At 43.2% G+C, this 18,277-nt stretch overlaps 1 protein-coding gene and 1 long non-coding RNA gene across 3 annotated transcripts in view; one reads left to right on the top strand and one right to left on the bottom strand.

Annotated features, from left to right (window-relative positions):
• The window catches only part of LOC309532342, an 86,698-nt gene that overhangs the window by 61,540 nt on the left and 6,881 nt on the right, over nucleotides 1–18,277 (bottom strand). The gene's annotated exons all lie outside the window — the stretch shown is intronic.
• Nucleotides 7,165–9,705, top strand: LOC309532951 (uncharacterized protein; the record flags this gene model as incomplete). The annotated part of the gene is made up of 3 exons (XM_082223737.1): nucleotides 7,165–7,620; nucleotides 8,355–8,518; nucleotides 9,620–9,705. The coding sequence occupies exons 1-3, from the start codon at nucleotides 7,475–7,477 to the stop codon at nucleotides 9,703–9,705; spliced, it is 396 nt and encodes a 131-aa protein (XP_082079863.1). The 5' UTR covers nucleotides 7,165–7,474.

Here is an 18,277-nt window from a genome sequence, read left to right as displayed (position 1 = left end):
GCGAAGTGAGAGGGAGTGGGGGATGGGCGGCCGTTGGGACCAGAAAGAGGAGCGGGAAGGACACCGCCGCCCCCGTTGCCCCAGCAAAAATGGAAAACTCATGAATGGAAACCAAACATATTAACACAGAAAGGTGTTACTAAATCTACTTATAGCAGGACCTACAGATATACTTTTGCATAGAAAGAAAATATACCAACTTCCCCCCACATTTATTGCCACCTACTCTAGCCTCAGATACAGAGACTTAAAAAGAAAAGGAAAGGGACAGAAAGCCATTGGTGCATTAAAATGTGTCTCAGGAATATTCAGCCATTAGAAGACGTGACCTTTTACCTCTAGAACCACATGTACCGCACCACTGACTTTTTTCTATGGAAAAATTAAGCCCATGTTTATATGCTTGCACAAAGGAAAGTGAATGTTGCAGTAAATGGAAAATTAAATGAAGACTCCAGACAAGCTATTAAAAGAACAAACTTTATTCAAAACATAGAGTAATACATTAAAAGGCATTAAAAGAGGGAGCTTGTAAAATATGTACAGGATAGCAAGGAAGGAGTTGGGATGCTAATCTGGAACCTGACTTAAAGAGAAAAACTGAGTGTCCGAAGCACTTCCATCAACATTCTGCATTTGTCCAGGATTTGTAGCTGAATAATTCCCCGTTGCAGACCAGGGAGTAGAAGTGCTTGATGCCATGAAGAAGTTCCCAGCTGATGGTGGAGGCTGCCTCACCATCTCCGCACCATAATATGGAACTGGGCAGTTGCTTGCCTGGGAAGTCTCATAAAGCCCAGTTCCACAAAAGGCAGCTTGCTGGTAATAAGCAGGGTTCAATTCCAGGGAATCCTGCTTTTGCGGGGCAGAGAGATGCTCTCCTGGTTGCGTGCTGTGGAGAGGTGGCTGCCACAACCCTGCTCCTCCATAGCTTTCAGCATAATGAAAGTTCTGTGGCTGACAATATTGTTCCGTGTGAATATTTTGGCTGTTTCCTGGAGTGCTTATTGGGCTGCTGTCCAGGCTGCTTCTTAAACTGGTTCTCTCACCGCGGCTATAAGGAGCTGCAGCATGGTTCCCGATCCTTATCCTCTTTGGTGTTCTGGCCCTTCTGTTTTGAAACCAGATCTAAACAGAAGAAAGGAGAGAACCAAATGCCCATTATTTCCAAACAGGTAGGTCATAATTTCACTTTCAGGTACAACAACCAAGCAAAGATTAGTGTATGACAGTGGGAGAACCTACGTTAACTTGTTTTGTATTGTGCGAAAGGCATATAGGCATTATGTTCTGTGAATATAGAAGACATTGTTACCATGAATATGTCTTTTTGATGCAACAGAGAGAATTACATTTAATAAATTATGCTTATTCCTCTGGGGTTTCTCTTTATTTCTCTGCAGCATTTTTCTACTATCTTCAGCTCCACATTCATATATCCCATGTACATAATCTCCAGTTACTGTTAATTATAAAGCTTTTACATCTACGATACACCCTCCCCCCCAATAAAAAACCAAGAAAAAGGAAGTTAGCTCTTGAACAAGGCGCCTTTCGCGATAAGGTGAGAGGCACCAGGCTGAACTAAGGCCTTCGACTACGCAAGGATTATTCTGTTTCAAATTATGTGCGGTTTAGGGAAGTCTTGGGAGCCCCCACCATCCGGATTCTTACGTGCACACGATCTTCTGCGACCCCGATGCAGTTCGCCAGCGCCTCCCTAGTCTGGTATCCGGGGTACTGGTTCTCTTCAAAGGACTTTTTTAGAAGCTCGATTTGGGCAGGAGTAAAAACGGTCCTTTTTCTCCTATCTTCTCCGACTTTGGGGTAGCTTCCTCCTGGGAAAAGACAAAGAGGAAAATCTGAAGGAAGCGCTCGGCTTAAACAGATGCGACGCTTGCAGATCTTCCTTCCGACATGGAAAGCTCGGGGCTGCATCGCCTGCACTTTCCCCCAGAATCGGGCGCTGCCTGAGGTTACACTGCGTAAAACGACCCCCGGTAGAGAACGCTTCAGTGGCAATTCTTTCAAGCGCCCCGCTGACCAACCACCCGGCAGAGCGCAGAAGGGCAAAGCCTTCGCTTTTTACAGGAAGGCTTTTGTACCGGACATTGATTTCCACGCACTTTGTGGCCTTTAAATAAACCTCCGGTTGCTCCGAACAAGGCTTGCATGAAAACAAACCAAAGAATTTTAGGTAATATGTTAACGTTCTTATTTATATGCCTGCCATCGTTTTCCGCAGCTGATCCTAACCACGTTTATTAGGAAATTTAATCCCGTTTATGTGAAAGGGATTTAACAGTCATAAAGTGTGCGTGTAAATGCTTCATGCAGTAAAATGCACTAAATGCTTCATGCTTACAAGTAAAATATGTGCAAACCAATATTGCGAAATGTTTCCAACCGAAGACATTTGAGCCCCTGTGTAATCCCTCCCTGGCTACCACAAATGGGTCTTTGAAAGCCTTCCCTACATCCTGACCCAGAAACAGAAACAACCTTCCTTTATAAAAAACCATCGTTTAAGAAACCCTGAATTTATATCAATCATTTGAGCAATTTTTTTAAAGACAAGTGAACTAAAAATCGTTTTAACAATCCTCTCTTCTTACCTCGGCTGGTGGTTTTCATCTTGCAAAAGCGCTGCCTCGTTCTCTTCCAACAAAGCTGGTTTTCGCTTGCAAAGTGTCCTTTCTCCTCAAGGCCCGCTCCAGGTTTCTGGAGTTCGGCGCCTTTATAGCCCCTCCTGGCTGCCAATTGGCCGACGCGTTTTCCTTGGAGAGAAGCGCTCCAATGGGGAGGCGGCTTTTGGGGAGGAGCGAGTTTCAAGTTCACTTTTCAAGCGCTGCTTGACCAATCTAGATGGGCTGGAGCGCACCCTTCCCTTAGCATCACCCCTTAGCAAAACTGGAAAATAGCCCCATAGGCTTGGAGTTTAGTGTACACAGTTGAAGAGAAGGGAATTGAGAGGATGGGTTGAGGAGCGAGAGAGCCAGACAGAACTGTGGTTTATTTAAAAAATATATTATAATGAGGCTTTCATTGTACAGACAGAGATGCGCCAAAACTTAGGCATGTTGAAAGGCTTTGCCCAAGAAGCCTAGATGCAGCAAGTACACTCTGAAACCCCCTGCCTTTTGAGAGTATTCAGCCCCGGACAGACGTCGCAACCAAATCCTGAATCTACACAGTCGAAATGCACTATCGCTTGTAACTGCAACAGGGTTGCATTCTGAGGGAAAGCGAGCTTTCCGTTTCCTAGGCTTGCTTCAGACATTGCTGGTGCTTCCTTTCTTGTTCACTTCAACTATTTCTCTTTCTGTCTTTCTATCCCCACAACTTTCACGTGGCATATTCCTCTGCCTTTCAGGGACTTGCGGCATCCAAATAGCCTGCCGCTCCACCCTGTACCCGAGGCAAGATAGTTGCCTCCGATCCTCAAAGGAACTGAAAACGTTCTGAAACCTTCCAGCTCATACAATGAATGTTCCCAGTCCCTGGCAGTTTGTTAATCAAGAATGGTTCCCTGTTGGTACATTCTTTGTTATTTTTGCATAAGATAATTAACACAAGGGACCCTCCCTAAGTGTACCTATGAACCCTAATCCTAAGTATGCTGACTCAGAATCGGCAAGGAAACTTTTTTTCGAGTAAGAACTACATTTTTTGTGGTGAGCTATAGGAAATTCAATATATTTTTCAAAATGTTTTTTTTAATAAAAAAAAGCAGTTGCAGAGTGTTTTTTATGTGTAGATTCCACCCAGGGCAGCCGATAACGCTGCAGTCTTTCCTCATCCACACCAGATGACACACCACCTAGTACCTCTCCTTTCACTAAGATTTAGCAGTCTCTCCTGCGTAATGATGCCCTCTGTTCTCCACCACTCAACTCTTTCCCTCATTCAGAGAGGTGGATGTGGGGAAATAAATCCCGCACCTTCCACTCCCAGAAAGGCTTGCCTGGCATCACTTTGATGTTTTTGTATGTGTCAGGTGAAGACATTTAGATCTACTTGCAGCTAGTTGTCCTTATTGCAGGTTTTATCCTCCAACCTTAGCTTTTTGATCTCAGTTGGGTGTTGTTTTAATCTTGCCTTTTATCTATTGTATTACATTTAGCTATCTCTCTAAAGCTGTTCTAGCATCTAGATTCTGGCATTTTGCCTATATTATACAGAGAGCAGCTTGGAATCACGGGCAGATCTCGTTGGAAACCAATGAATCTTAAGATTCTGGGCACCTAATCTCAGAGGGATTTAGTCCACATGCGTAAACATTTGAATTCACAGCAATGTCTTTGACACGTGAAACAACCCAGAACAGATATTCTAATCAAAATCTGATTTTTTAAATGTGGTGATCTGTTGAAGAAGACAACAGTGGTTACCCAGAACTCATTGCTAGTTGTGAAGGGGACCCCAGAACAGCTCAAGCTACAGGCCCCTAAAATGTAGGTAGGTCTGTCACTGCTTGGGACTGATGTTGGAAGAACTGATGCACATTGCCATTCAATGGTGTGTATGTGCCATGCCATGTGACAAAATATGTGGGGTGGGGCCTTCCTGGGACCCCCACTATTTTATTCAAGTTGGCACCCCTGATAATGGGTGTCGCCCCCCTCGCCTGGCATCACTTTGATGTTTTTGTATGTGTCAAGTGAAGACATTTAGATTTAGTTCAGGTTTGTATCTTGTTTTTATTGCAGGTTTTATCCTCCAGTCTTAGCTTTTTTAATCTCAATTGGGTGTTGTTTTAATCTTGCCTCTTATCTATTGTATTGCATTTATCTATCTCTCCAGAGCTGTTCTAGCATCTAGATTCTGGCATTTTGCCTATGTTATACACAGAGTAGCTTGGAATCAGGGGCAGATCTCCTACGAAACCAATGAATCTTAAGATTCTGGGCGCCAAATCCCAGAGGGGCCCCAGACCTGAATTTAGTTCACAAGCAGAAACATTTTTATTCCCACCAGTGACTTTGACAGATGTGATAACCCAGAACAGAAATTCTTTTTTTAAAATGTGGTAATCTATCAGGGAACAACCCCACTGAAGAAGACAACAGTTGTTACCCAGAACTGATTGCTAGTTGTGAAGGGCCCCAAAATGTAGTTCTGTCACTGCTTGGGGCAGATGTTGGGAGAACTGGAATAGTCATCTGCTGTTGGGTTTGAAAACAGCAAACGAGGGGAGGGGAGTAGAGATTCAGAACTATTTTTGGTGCTGGGGAAGAGGTGTAAATACCATGCTCTTTTACCCATCCAAGTTGCCCATTCAGAACTAATATTGGCCGAAGAAGGGGATTGGAAGTCACAGGCACCATGCAGCAAAAGATTTGCTTCCCTCCCTTTAACTAGAACCTAGGATCCAGCAATAAAGAGCTTAGTACAAAAGCCATACACTTAGAATAGAAGAATTATGAGCCCAGGAACTTGTTTTGAGAATCAGAATTAACGCGAGCTCACAGGCTTTCCACACGTAAATCCCTTCCTGGTAAACTCAAGTATTTTTCATCTCAGCAGTATAATGTAGAGGGGGAGGGGATTATTTTGCGGTTACTGTATTTATAAAAAACGGGGAGGTGAGGTCAGGAATCCTTTGTGATCTACTGCAAAATACGCCGCGTTCTTCCCACCTTCTCCCCACCACTGCCATGCAAAGGAAACAGCAATTTAGAAAGCAATTAGGACTGGAATGGGGGAGGGGGAAAGGGATTAATTGCTCCCCCCATCCCACCCTATGCATACAAGCAGGTGATGCGTTATCACAGATCTCCAGTTCAGATAATTCAGAAAAGGGCCGGCAGAGTGATCAAGTGGATGGAACAATGAGGAAAGGTTGGAGCATTGGGAACTTTTTGGTTTAGAAAAAAATTGAGTAAGAGGTGGCATAACAGAAATTTGTAAAATTTTGCATATTGCAACGTATTGTATCCCAAAGGATACAAGGAAATATTTTCCAGGAAATTCTGCTAGTCCCTACTGTAAGTACCTTACAGGAACACATATTTAAATCAATTGCCTTCTGCAGAAATATACCGAGCTTCTAAGCGATGATGATGGCAGAAATTAGAGACATTTCATCGTGTCTCTCCCACCCCCAATGTGAGCCCTCTTTTGTTCAGGGGTAATCTTTCCCGAGAAAGTACTGATATGTTTGCTGAGGTTTCCACATCTTTCTGTAACGCCCCCAACCTTCACGGAAGCTTTTTTTTTTTTTCAGTCGTAAAAAATGTAGTTCTTACTCGAAAAAAAGTTCCCTTGCCGATTCTGAGTCAGCATACCTATGATTAGGGTTTATAGGTACTCTTAGGGAGGGTCCCTTGTGTTAATTATCTTATGCAAAAATAACAAAGAATGTACCAACAGAGAACCATTCTTGATTAACAAACTGCCAGGGACTGGGAAATAGTGGAAGTGAAAAAGAAAGGAAGTACCAGCAACGTTTGAAGCAAGCCTAGGAAACGGAAAGCTCGCTTTCACTCAGAATGCAACCCCATTAGGAATACAAGTGAACAGCACAAGCTACGCTGACACCAAACCCTACATAAATTAAGCATAAAAGAAACATCGCCACCCACCCCCACTCATATTCCCGACCCTCCACCACTTCTTTTCTCCCCCTAATGTCTCAACAAATGAAACGGATTTCTAAAAATGTTACATGTAAAAAATACGAGAGACATTACAAATACTTCTGTAAAACAAGAAAATCTTTAATAAAAGAAGAAGAAGAAAGAGAATGCAACCCCCTTGCAGTTACAAGCGATAGTGCATTGAGACTGTGTAGACTCAGGATTTGGTTGCGACGTCTGTCCGGGGCTGGATACTCTGAGCATCTAACATCAACCGCTTGGGCTTGAAAGACCTACTGTCTTCTTGGCAAGAGGCGTTTGCCTTCCCTTTATTTGCAATGGTGTTACTCACATTCTTCCCTTCAGGTTTTTGCCCCGCCTAACCTTAACGAAAACCTCTAAGCGGCTTACGAAAGCATGAACATGATCGATAAAAGTCAAAGTGAAAAACATGCAAAATGCAATTACAGTCAAGCTAAAACCACCGATTAAAAGGCATAGCAACTTTTTGCAGGTAAAGGAAAGGAAACAAAGTTTATAGCAGGCGCCGAAAAGGGTGCTGTGAAGGCGCCTGCTTCATCTCAGTCTTGGCGCATCTCTGTCTGTACAATGAAAGCTTCATAATAATATTTTTAAAAAATAAACCACAGTTCTGTCTGGCTCTCTCGCTCCCCAACCCGTCTTCTCAATTTCCTTCTCTTCAACTGTGCGCACTAATTCTCCCAGTCTATGGGGCTATTTTCCAGTTTTGCTAAGGGGTGATGCTAAGGGAAGGATGCGCTCCAGCCCATCTAGATTGGTCAAGCAGCGCTTGAAAAGTGAACTTGAAACTCGCTCCTCCCCAAAAGCCGCCTCCCCACTGGAGCGCTTCTCTCCAAGGAAAACGCGCCGGCCAAATGGCAGCCAGGAGGGGCTATAAAGGCGCCGAACTCCAGAAACCTGGAGCGGGCCTCGAGGAGCAAGGGCAATTTTGGAAGCGAAAAGCAGCTTTGTTGGAAGAGAGCGAGGCAGCGCTTTTGCAAGATGAAAACTACCGGCCGAGGTAAGAATAGAGGATGGTTAAGAAGATTTTTAGTTCACTTGTCTATAAAAAATTGCTCAAATGATTGATATAAATTCAGGCTTTCATAAACAACGGTTTTTATAAATGAAGGGTGTTTCTGTTTCTGGGTCAGGATCAGGGTATAGGAAAGACCCATTTGTGGTAGCCGGGGAGGGATTACACAGGGGCTCAAATGTCTTCGGATGGAAACATTTCGCAAGATTGGTTTGCACATCTTTACTTATAAGCATGAGGCATTTGCGGCATTTTACTGCATGAAGCATTTACACACACATTTTCTGATTGTTAAATCCCTTTCACATAAACGGGATTAAATTTCCTAATAAACGTGGTTGGGATCAGTTGCGACAAAGGAAGGCAAGCGTAGAAATAAGAGTTACATTCGTACGCTTTGGCTTTTCATTCAAGCCTTGTTCCGAGCAACCGGAGGTTTATTTAAAGGCCACAAAGTGCGTGGATTTCAATGTCAGGTACAAAAGCCTTCCTGTAAAAAGCGAAGGCTTTGCCCTTCTGCGCTCGGCCGGGTGGGTGGTCAGCGGGGCGGTTGAAAGAATTGCCACTGAAGCGTTCTCTACCGGGGGTCGTTTTACGCAGTGTAACCTCAGGCAGCGCCCGATTCAGGGGGACTTGCTCCCGGGCAAGTGCAGGCGATGCAGCTTCAGTTTAAGCTTGCCCAGCGCTTCCTTCAGATTTGCCCCTTTGTCTTTTCCCAGGAGGAAGCCACCCCAAAGTCGGAGGAGGAAGGAGAAAAAGGACTGTTTTCAGCCCATCTCACGTCGAGCTCCTAAAAAAGTCCTTTGCAGAGAACCAGTACCCCGGATACGAGACCAGGGAGGCGCTGGCGAGGTGCATCGGAGTCGAGGAAGATCGTGTGCACGTAAGAATCGGGATGGTGGGGGCTCCCAAGACTTCCCTAAACCGCACATACTGGAACAATTTGAAACGCTCGAATAATCCTTGCGCAGTCGAAGGGCTTAGTCCGCCGTGTACCCCTCAGCTTATCGCGAAAGGCGCCTTGTTCAAAAGCTAACTTCCTCCTTTTTGGTGTGTTTTTTTGGGGCGGGCGTATCGTGGGTTCTGGGTTTAAATCATATTAAAAAAAATCTTTAGAGACCCAGCTTAGAAATCTAATTTCTGCTTGGTGCTTAGAAATCTAATTTCTGCTTAGTGCTAAAAGTACATTAAAACTGGTTTTATAGGCTGCCTTTGCAGCCTGATCCAGGTAACACTAACTCCCAAGGTAATGTGCAGAGGACTGCAACCATAAGCAGCTTGCACTGGGGAGACTAAAACGAGTTAAGCTGCATTGCTTTTTCTGGCAAAAGTTGAGCAAGTATTTAGTTGTCTCCTACAGAGAAATTGGCATTTAGAAATATATATATAAACACTTTCCTGCCTACTCCATTACTCTCAGGACACTTGGGAGGCTGAGGCAGAAGACCCCAAACAGGGCAGGTCTTCTGAGTGAGCCATTTAAAATTAGTGTTACTAAGTTTATTGAATGTTTAAAACAATTGCCAGGCATAAAGTGTTGCCTTCCAGCACAAATGCACACAGAGATGTTAAGTCTTGTCTTGTATGCAGCCATCCACTTGGCATTAATAAATGCTTGACAATTTCTTACATGTGAAGCTCACACCCACAGGTTATTCTTCAATAAAGAAAGTCTTGTGGAACTGTACACTTGTGCAGCTTTTAAAGGTGCCTTTTTCTGATACTGCAGAACAAAAGACAGCAAAATAGCAGTATTTAGTCATTCCAACTTAGAAGCTTTATATTTAACAGTAACTGGAGATTATGTACATGGGATATTTGAATGTGGAGCTGAAGAGAGTAGAAAAATGCTGCAGAGAACTAAAGAGAAACCCCAGAGGAATAAGCATAATTTATTAAATGTAATTCTCTCTCTGTTGGATCAAAAAGACATATTCATGGTAACAATGTCCTCTATACTGGTTCTCTCCTTTCTTCTGTTCAGGTCTGGTTTCAAAACAGAAGGGCCAGAACACCAAAGAGGATCGGCTCCAGGATAAGGATCGGGAACCATGCTACAACTCCCTATAGCCACAGTCCAAGAAGCACCCTGGACAGCAGCCCAAGAAGCAGTCCAGGAAGCAGCCAAAATATTCATATGGAACAATATTACCAGCCAGACAACATGCATTATGCTGAAAGCTATGGAGGAGCAGGGTTGTGGCAGCCACCTCTCCACAGCACGCAACCAGGAGAGCATCTCTCTGCCCCGCAACAGCAGAGCTCCCTGGAATTGAACCCTGCTTATTACCAGCAAGCTGCTTTTTGTGGAACTGGGCTATCTGAGACTTCCCAGGCGAGCAACTTCCCAGTTCCATATTATGGTGCGGAGATGGTGAGGCAGCCTCCACCATCAGCTGGGAACTTCTTCATGGCATCAAGCACTTCTACTCCCTGGTCTGCAACAGGGAATTATTCAGCTACAAATCCTGTACAAATGCAGAACGTTGATGGAAGTGCTTCGGGCTCTCAGTTTTTCTCTTTAAGTCAGGTTCCAGATTAGCATCCCAACTCCTTCCTTGCTATCCTGTACATATTTTACAAGCTCCCTCTTTTAATGCCTTTTAATGTATTACTCTATGTTTTGAATAAAGTTTGTTCTTTTAATAGCTTGTCTGGAGTCTTCATTTAATTTTCCATTTACTGCAACATTCACTTTCCTTTGTGCAAGCATATAAACATGGGCTTAATTTTTCCATAGAAAAAAGTCAGTGGTGCGGTACATGTGGTTCTAGAGATAAAAGGTCACGTCTTCTAATGGCTGAATATTCCTGAGACACATTTTAATGCACCAATGGGCTTTCTGTCCCTTTCCTTTTCTTTTTAAGTCTCTGTATCTGAGGCTAGAGTAGGTGGCAATAAATGTGGTGGGAAGTTGCTGTATTTTTTTTGTATGCAAAATAATATTTGTAGATCCTGCTATAAGTAGATTTGGTAACACTTTTTTGTGTTAATAAGTATGGTTTCCATTCATGAGTCTTCCATTTTTTAAAAAACAGAAGTTTGAGAGGGGATATAAGGTTTGTGCTCTACTGCCTTCAATGAAGCTTTATAGGAGGGTTGCCTGTGAACTAGATTGTGCCCAATACAGTTTGCCTTCTGTGCCGTTCAGCCTTGATTTAGCCAGGTTTAGTCATAATAAAATAAGTCACTTAATTTTAGATTCTAAATTGGACCCTCTTAGGACAACTAATTTAGAAGTAGTCCCACTCAACTTACTAATACACAACCAAATCAAGAACAGCTGCAACATGCTCCCCGCCCGCCGCCCAGCAAAAACCCTGAAACAACTGAGCCTAAGAGTATGAAGCTATCAAACCTAAGACACCTCCAAATGGTTTTTTCAGGGCTTTTCACAAATAATGCTACATTATTGGCATATCATTATGTTCCCTGTTCATTCAATTATATATTCAGATCTAAATGGTTCTGCTAATGGGTCAAGTTCTGCTAACAGTGGAAAGTGCGAACAGCAGTGGAGATAGAGGACATCTCTGTTGAGTACCTCTACATAATCTGCGTGAGTCTGAATTTACTCCATGCACTGAGGTATAGGCTTTGGGCTTGGAATATATGACAAATCCATATCATAAAACCTCACCTGCCCAGTCCACTATATTTCTCAACACTGCACTATGCAATTTAATGGGGCTGGGCGCTAGATTGGGCAGATCAAACTGAATCTAGTGGATTTGTCCTACCCTGCCCCTTTAGTCCTACCCTGATATAGGACCAGATCTGGGTTGGGTGTGACCTAGGTTGGGATAGGGCTGATCTGGGTCCACATCTTTGTGTGTGTGTGTGTGTGTGTGTGTGTGTGTGTGTGTGTGTGTGTGTAAGCACAGCCCTGGAATTACTCAAGATGTGATTATGGCTGCCAACCTAGATGGCTTTCTCAAGGGATTAGGCAAATTCATGAATGCTAAGACTATCAGTGGCTACTAATCATTATGGATATATGCTATCAGAGGCATATCAATTGCTGGGAAAGAACAGGGCGAAAGGGTACTCACCTGACCTGTGTCCTGCTTTTGGAATTGCATAGTGATATGGTTGGCTAATGTGTGGAGCAGAATGCTTGGAAAACCTGGCATTCTCCTAAAGAGACCTCATATACAGAAAGGTGGTCACATATGCAGTAGAATCTAGCACAAAAGTTAGTACCCATTTCACAATGGCTTTTTAGATTACCATTTCAATCCTTAAGCAATCATTGTAAAATTGGTGCAGGCGGAATCTTTTCAATCCTGCCAAACCAACAGAAGAGTCTTGTAGCACCTGAAAGATTAAAAAAAATTATTATGACACACACAATATAATTCACTTCATTGGATGCATAAAGTATTATCCTGAGTTGCAGGGACACAATTGGTGGGGAGCTTGTAAAAAGATACCAGAGGGAAACTAAGTGCTGAATTATACAGTTGAGGATAATGACCTTTTAAATTGCAATGATGCACCAAAAACAGTAGTTGATAACACAGACATCCTTGCACTGGTAAGCCAGTTTTTACCACATCCAGTGTGGTTTTAAAAAACATAAACCCAGCACCTATTGTATTGATTCCATCTGCAAATAATAGCACTGGTGTGTGTTGTAATACAATGGTCTCATGGTTTGAGGTCACTTCATTCAATAATGAACACCTTAAGGTCAGTGACAGAGCATCCAGAGAAGCTGAAATGTTCCCTCATTGGCTTTTCTATACTGCCATTTCAGATTTGTGCTCATTCATTCTTTTGCAGACCAGCTAGAAGGTCATTGCATAGATCAGCTAGAAGGCAACTGATGGCATATATTACTTTGGAAGATGAGCAGGTGAATTAGCCCCATTATTAGCTCCTGTAATAATTATGTTAAACTAGATATGGGAATAAAGTTGGTACCTGGCTCTGGCACAGCGTCTGGTCCCTCTTGTTCACAATCCTGTTATATGGCCTGTTACTCATCAAGAGGTGTTTTTAGGTTAACCCAAGGCCTGTGATTACAACATTACAACAATACAACAATACATTATAACATTACAACAATACAACAATACATTATATACATAAACCCAGTTTTGTCATCAATTCATTATGGCATGTTGCTGGCAAAGGCTTGGTAAACAAATCAGCAATATTATCTTGAGATTGACAATACTCCAGTTTGATTACCCCATTCTGTACACAATCTCTCACATTCGCATGACGGATAGCAATATGTTTTGATGAGGATTTCATTATTTCCGAGCCCGCTAATGCAATGCACGATTGGCTATCTTCATACACTTGGATAGGCAAATCTACTTTACAATCTAGATCTTTTAGTATCTGTATAAACCACATGATTTCATTGCATGCTAGCGATAGGCTCCCATATTCCGCCTCACAGGATGAGGTCACAACATATCCTTGTTTCTTTGACCTCCATCCAATTATGGAATTGGCAAACATCATAACCATTCCACTTGTAGATTTTCTAGTAGCTACACAGCTTCCCCAGTCCGCATCAACAAATACTTCTAGTTTTTCATCTTGTGTACTAGATATCTTTAAACATACATTTAATGTCCCCTTTAGATATCTGATAAGCCTTTTCAAAGCACACCAATCGGCAGTACTGGGTTTAGATACACGTTGGCTCAGAACATTTGTAGCACATGCAATGTCTGGCCTTGACCACTGGCTTAAATACAACAGTGATCCTATTTTTGAGTGATACAACTCAGGCTGATCAAATTCATCATCACACACTGTCTTTGGGAAATCTGGTGTCATGGGAGTCTGAACTGGCTTGCAGTTTTCCATGCCAAACTGCTCTATTAAATGAAGAATTTTCTCTTTCTGGCTCAATAGGAAGCTTCCATCAGCTTCCTGCCTTACTTCTACTCCCAAGTAATTGCTTACGGGCCCTAAGGTTTTAAGCTTAAACCTCTTTTCCAGTTGACTTGTGAGCTTCTGGATCTCATCTGTGGAACTCCCTGCCACAAGCAAATCATCAACAAAGACTAAGAGCATTAGATATTTGTCGCCTGTCCCCTTGGTGTACAAGCATGGATCAGCCACACTCCTTTTAAAACCAAGTTTTACAAGGGCTTCATTTAAACACTGGTTCCAACACCTTCCATTCCCCCCTTATCTCTGGCTCTTCTTCCTCTTCCTCTGGCGAAGTATTATCTATTGCCACATCTTTTGGGGAAATCTGTGCCTCCTCCTCATTCTGCTCCTGTGTTGCCAATGGCTGAGAAGGAGCCTCTTCCCTTACTTGCAGGGGCAGTAGGCAATCAGGGTTGGCATGGATCGCAGTCCATCTGTCCTGGTCAGCGAAGTCTGCACTTCGTGACAGAACCACGCGTCCTGGGCATAAATTGAAACGCCACCCTTTGCCATAGGACTGATATCCCACAAACCGCAGTTTCTGCGCTCTAGCGCCCCCTTTCTGGCGCTGAGCTTTGGGAATGTTTACATGTGCCCAAGAACCCCAATTATGGAGCATTGTCCACTCTGGTTCTTTCCCAAACAACACACGATATGGAATATCTTTTATAGAGCTAGACCAGGTTCTATTAATCAAAAAGTTCGCGGTCAGAAAAGCCTCGCCCCACAGCCTATGGTTGTGGCCCAATCCTGCACCCACTAGCAGGCAGTCCTTTACTGACTGTATCACAGCCCCACGTCTTTCACACAGACCATTTTCAGCAGGGCTATAAGGGTTAGTCAAGCGGTGAGTGATCCCCTTACGTCGCAACCATGCCCCAAATTGTTTGTTCAGAAATTCTCCGCCCCTATCTGTTTGCAGCTGCACAACAGGCCGAGCGAAGAGCTTTTCAGCTTGGGCAACCCATTCTCTGAATGTGGGGAAACACTCAGATTTCTGCTTTAACAAAAACAGCCAACTAAAACGTGATTTGTCATCTATTACCAGAAAAGCATATCTGGCGCCCCCTTCAGTCTTCTGTGGAAAAGGGCCTATCACGTCACAATGGACAAGTTCTAAAACCTCTTTAGATACTCTGTCACTTTTAGAAGCCACAGGCTTCCTCTTAGATTTGGCCATTTTACATACATTGCAATCTAGGAAACAGTTACAGCTATTTACTTTTAGGTTCTTGCACACCTTTTGCATCTCTGAAAGCACACGGAAATTGGCGTGACCCAGTTTTCTGTGCAGTTGATGTACACACCCCTTATGAACTGGCAAATTATCCTGAACCACCTGGGCTGCTTTAACAGGCTTGTCCTGCATTACATATAACCCATTTTCCATCTTTGCATGGCCACATACCTGAGTTCCATTCTTTATCAGACAGCCATCCTGCGTGAACTTAACACTATACCCTGCATTAATCAAACAGCTTACAGACAGCAAACAATAGTCCAAACTGCTGACAAACAGGGTCTCTGGTAGAGTAGTGTTCAAGCACTGCAGGAAACATGTTCCCTGGCCATCAATCTTGCTTCTACGACCATCAGCAAGATAAATTGAGTCTTTTCCATCAGCTGGCTTCTCCAGGGTCTTAAAGTCCTCCTGACGGTTGCAGATAATCCTGCTGCTCCCAGAGTCCAGCAACCATGTTCCTCGAGGTATCTTCCTCTCCTCTCGAGAAAACGCAGACACAAACTGAGCAGAACGCATGTTCTTCTTCCCTGAAGAGGACCCCTTCTGCTTACGTTTCTGCGTCAATTGCTGTCTCTGCTCCATGTCGTCTCCTGGAAGTCTTGCCCTGCAATGACGTTGGAGATGCCCGGGTTGGTTGCATCTATAGCATCTCCTCACCGCCATGGCCAAGTCCAAACCTTGGCGTTGCTCCATGAGCAGATTCTGCTGCTGCCCCCCTCGACTGTAACTCCTCCGTTCTTGGAGTTCAGCCTGTCTATCTGACCTTCTTTCTGCTTCTTCGGTCAATCTTCCAACCACATACTCAAGGGTCAGATCTCGGGGACGCATACTCTCCATGATGTTAATCACAGGCAACCAGCTTTCAGGCAAACTTGAAAGGATAATGTAGGTTTGGTCAGTCTCATCATAACGCTTACCTCTCTGTTGTAGTTGAAGAAACAGAGATTTCAGCGTTTGAAGATGAGTTGCCAAACTCTCACCTTCTTTCATAACAGTCCTGAACAGCCTTCTGGTCAGAGAAATGATAGTTCCAGCAGTTTCTCTGACATGCATTGCCCTTAATAAATTCCAGCACTCAAACGCTGTGCTGGCATTTGCTACATGCAATAACTGAGAGTTGCTCAAACACAGCATAATTTGGGCACGGGCCCTTTCATCCAGCCGTTTTTTCTCAGCAGAGTCAGTTCTCAAAACCTCAGTTTCAACACAGTCCCATAGTCCATCTCTCCTTAACAACTGCTGCATTTTAATTGACCAACTCAGCCAGTTGCTCTCTGAGAGAAGTTCAAAAAGGATGCCTCCCCCAATATTTACAACTTGGGAAGACTGGAAATCTGCCATCTCTGCTGGTGCTTGCTGAGCCCCTTCTGTGGGGCCTCCAGCAATCTCTCCCGACTCTCTCTTTAGAGTCCAACTAGATGGTCCTGGCTGGCACTCACCGGCTTCTAGCTGCTGCCTCTGTTGACCCTCAGGTCCCGCCTGGCTCTGCAACTGGTGTAGCCGCTCTGTGAGTCGCCTGCTGTGGTCCTCTAGCAGTTCAAACTGTTCCAGTAGCCGACGCTGAGTGCTTTCCTGATCCTCAGATCCTAGCCGCTCCAGCGTCGCTGCAGACAGTTACAGCTTGCCACCAACTGCTCCAACGCACAGCCGCTGGCTCAAGGCACCACCAGGACTCACCAGCTCCTTGCTGAAATGCTGTTAGTCGTTTTGCACTCTGCACATGCTCAGAAACACTGGGCCCATAACCTGTCAGTGTTTGTAAAAAAGCAAAAAAAAAAGAAGGAAAGGGTTCTGACCTCCCTTTGTCTCCTCAGTCTCCTTGTCGGCACAAAAAGAGTCCACGAGAATAACCTTGCAGAGTTTTATTCTTAAAAGTCCTTGTGCAAAACACGACTGAATAACTATACACACCAGCACTAACCAACCCAAACACCAGCCTCAGCCCAAACTAACATTTCTCACTTATATATACAACTTGGTGCAGACCGCTGAGTCATGCTGACCCAGCTTTATTCGCATTAAAGAAACAGCGGCCATTTTAGCCGTGACAAGTGTCACCAATGCATCTCAGATAGAAGAGAGGCTTTCAGTTCTGAGGTCACTCTGGTTTTATAACAGATTGAACTAAGTAGGTAATTGACCTGATGTGATCAATCCTCTCCTCTGAACAGGTTAACCAAAACTGGATGATTACCAAAGTCTCAGAGCTGTTTGGAGAGTATCAGAAAAGGATAAAATACAACTGAATAAAATAGATAGGCATTCGCGCCACAACTGTAAGGAAAGCTTATTTTTTATTTCATTTTTTAAATTAAGCCTACGATCCTAAACACACCATGGAGAAAGTCCCATTTAATTCAGTGGATTTTATTTCTGTGGCACACGTATTTAGTCTATGAGAAGGTGACGGTACACAGGGTTTTTTTAAACCATATAGTGAGAAAATCCCCTTATAAAATATGGGAGAAAATATAAATAAATACTAGAGCCTAAGACCCGCTGGTGAACCTCACCGACAGAAGCCATGGCAGTAAAAAAGAAAAATATGAAAGGAGACTGCCAATGTATAGAATGATATTAGAAGAAAACAATAACAAATTGACGCTGAAGAAGTCTGAAGAAATTAGGTTGTACCTGACGGATTGGTTACATATTTTCAATTAAATGAAAGATTAAGTATAGATTAAAAAAAGGATTTGAAAATAAGACATCAGATTTGGAAAAATAACTAATCCAATCCAAAGGAAAATATATTTCAAAAATGTTCAATCTACATCTTGAGTGGGAGGTAAAAGAACAGGTAAAAGTAAGGGGTGATGGTGTCTTGGGCCCAAGAACTTGGATATAATATTCACATGAACCAGTGGGAGAAATTATGGAAGGTGGACATGAAGTTTACAGTATGCTATCATCTTAGAGAAAACATCATGAAAATGATGTACAGATGACACCTTACCCCGACCAAGTTGTATTAAAATAGATCAGAAGTGTGCTGGAGATGCAAAAATGGTAAAGGTTCGTATATGCATATGTGGTGGGAATGTAAGAGCATAAGAGAGTTTTGGGACATCATATGTACAGTAATGAATTAAAAAAAATATTAAAATTCCCATTTACAAAGAGACCAAAAGCCTTCTTTTTAGGAATAATGTCAACAGAAATTTTAAAAAATAGCAGACCACTCTTCAAGCAATTTAAATTTTTTAAAAAAATAGTAGACCACGCAACAACAGCCAGGATCCTGGTGGCGAAGAATTGGAAAAGTGAAAAGACCCCCCACAAAAACCGAATGGCAGGTTAAAATGATAGAATACTTACAATTGGCAAGGATGACAGGGAAAGTAAGAGGAGACCCGATGCAGAAGATCAATAAGGAATGGACAATATTTAAAGAATATTTAAAAACTATTGTGATAACAAAAACCTCCTGGCAGATCTTGAGTGACTCTTGTAATATAAAGGTGTAAACAATAGAACTTCTTTGATAAGATTTTGGAAAAG

The sequence above is a fragment of the Podarcis vaucheri genome (genome assembly GCF_965113315.1).
Source record: "Podarcis vaucheri genome assembly, chromosome: 5".
Taxonomy (NCBI): Eukaryota; Metazoa; Chordata; class Lepidosauria; order Squamata; family Lacertidae; genus Podarcis; species Podarcis vaucheri.
The sequence above is the reverse complement of the archived record's forward strand: the minus strand, read 5'-3'. Positions and strand labels throughout refer to the sequence as shown.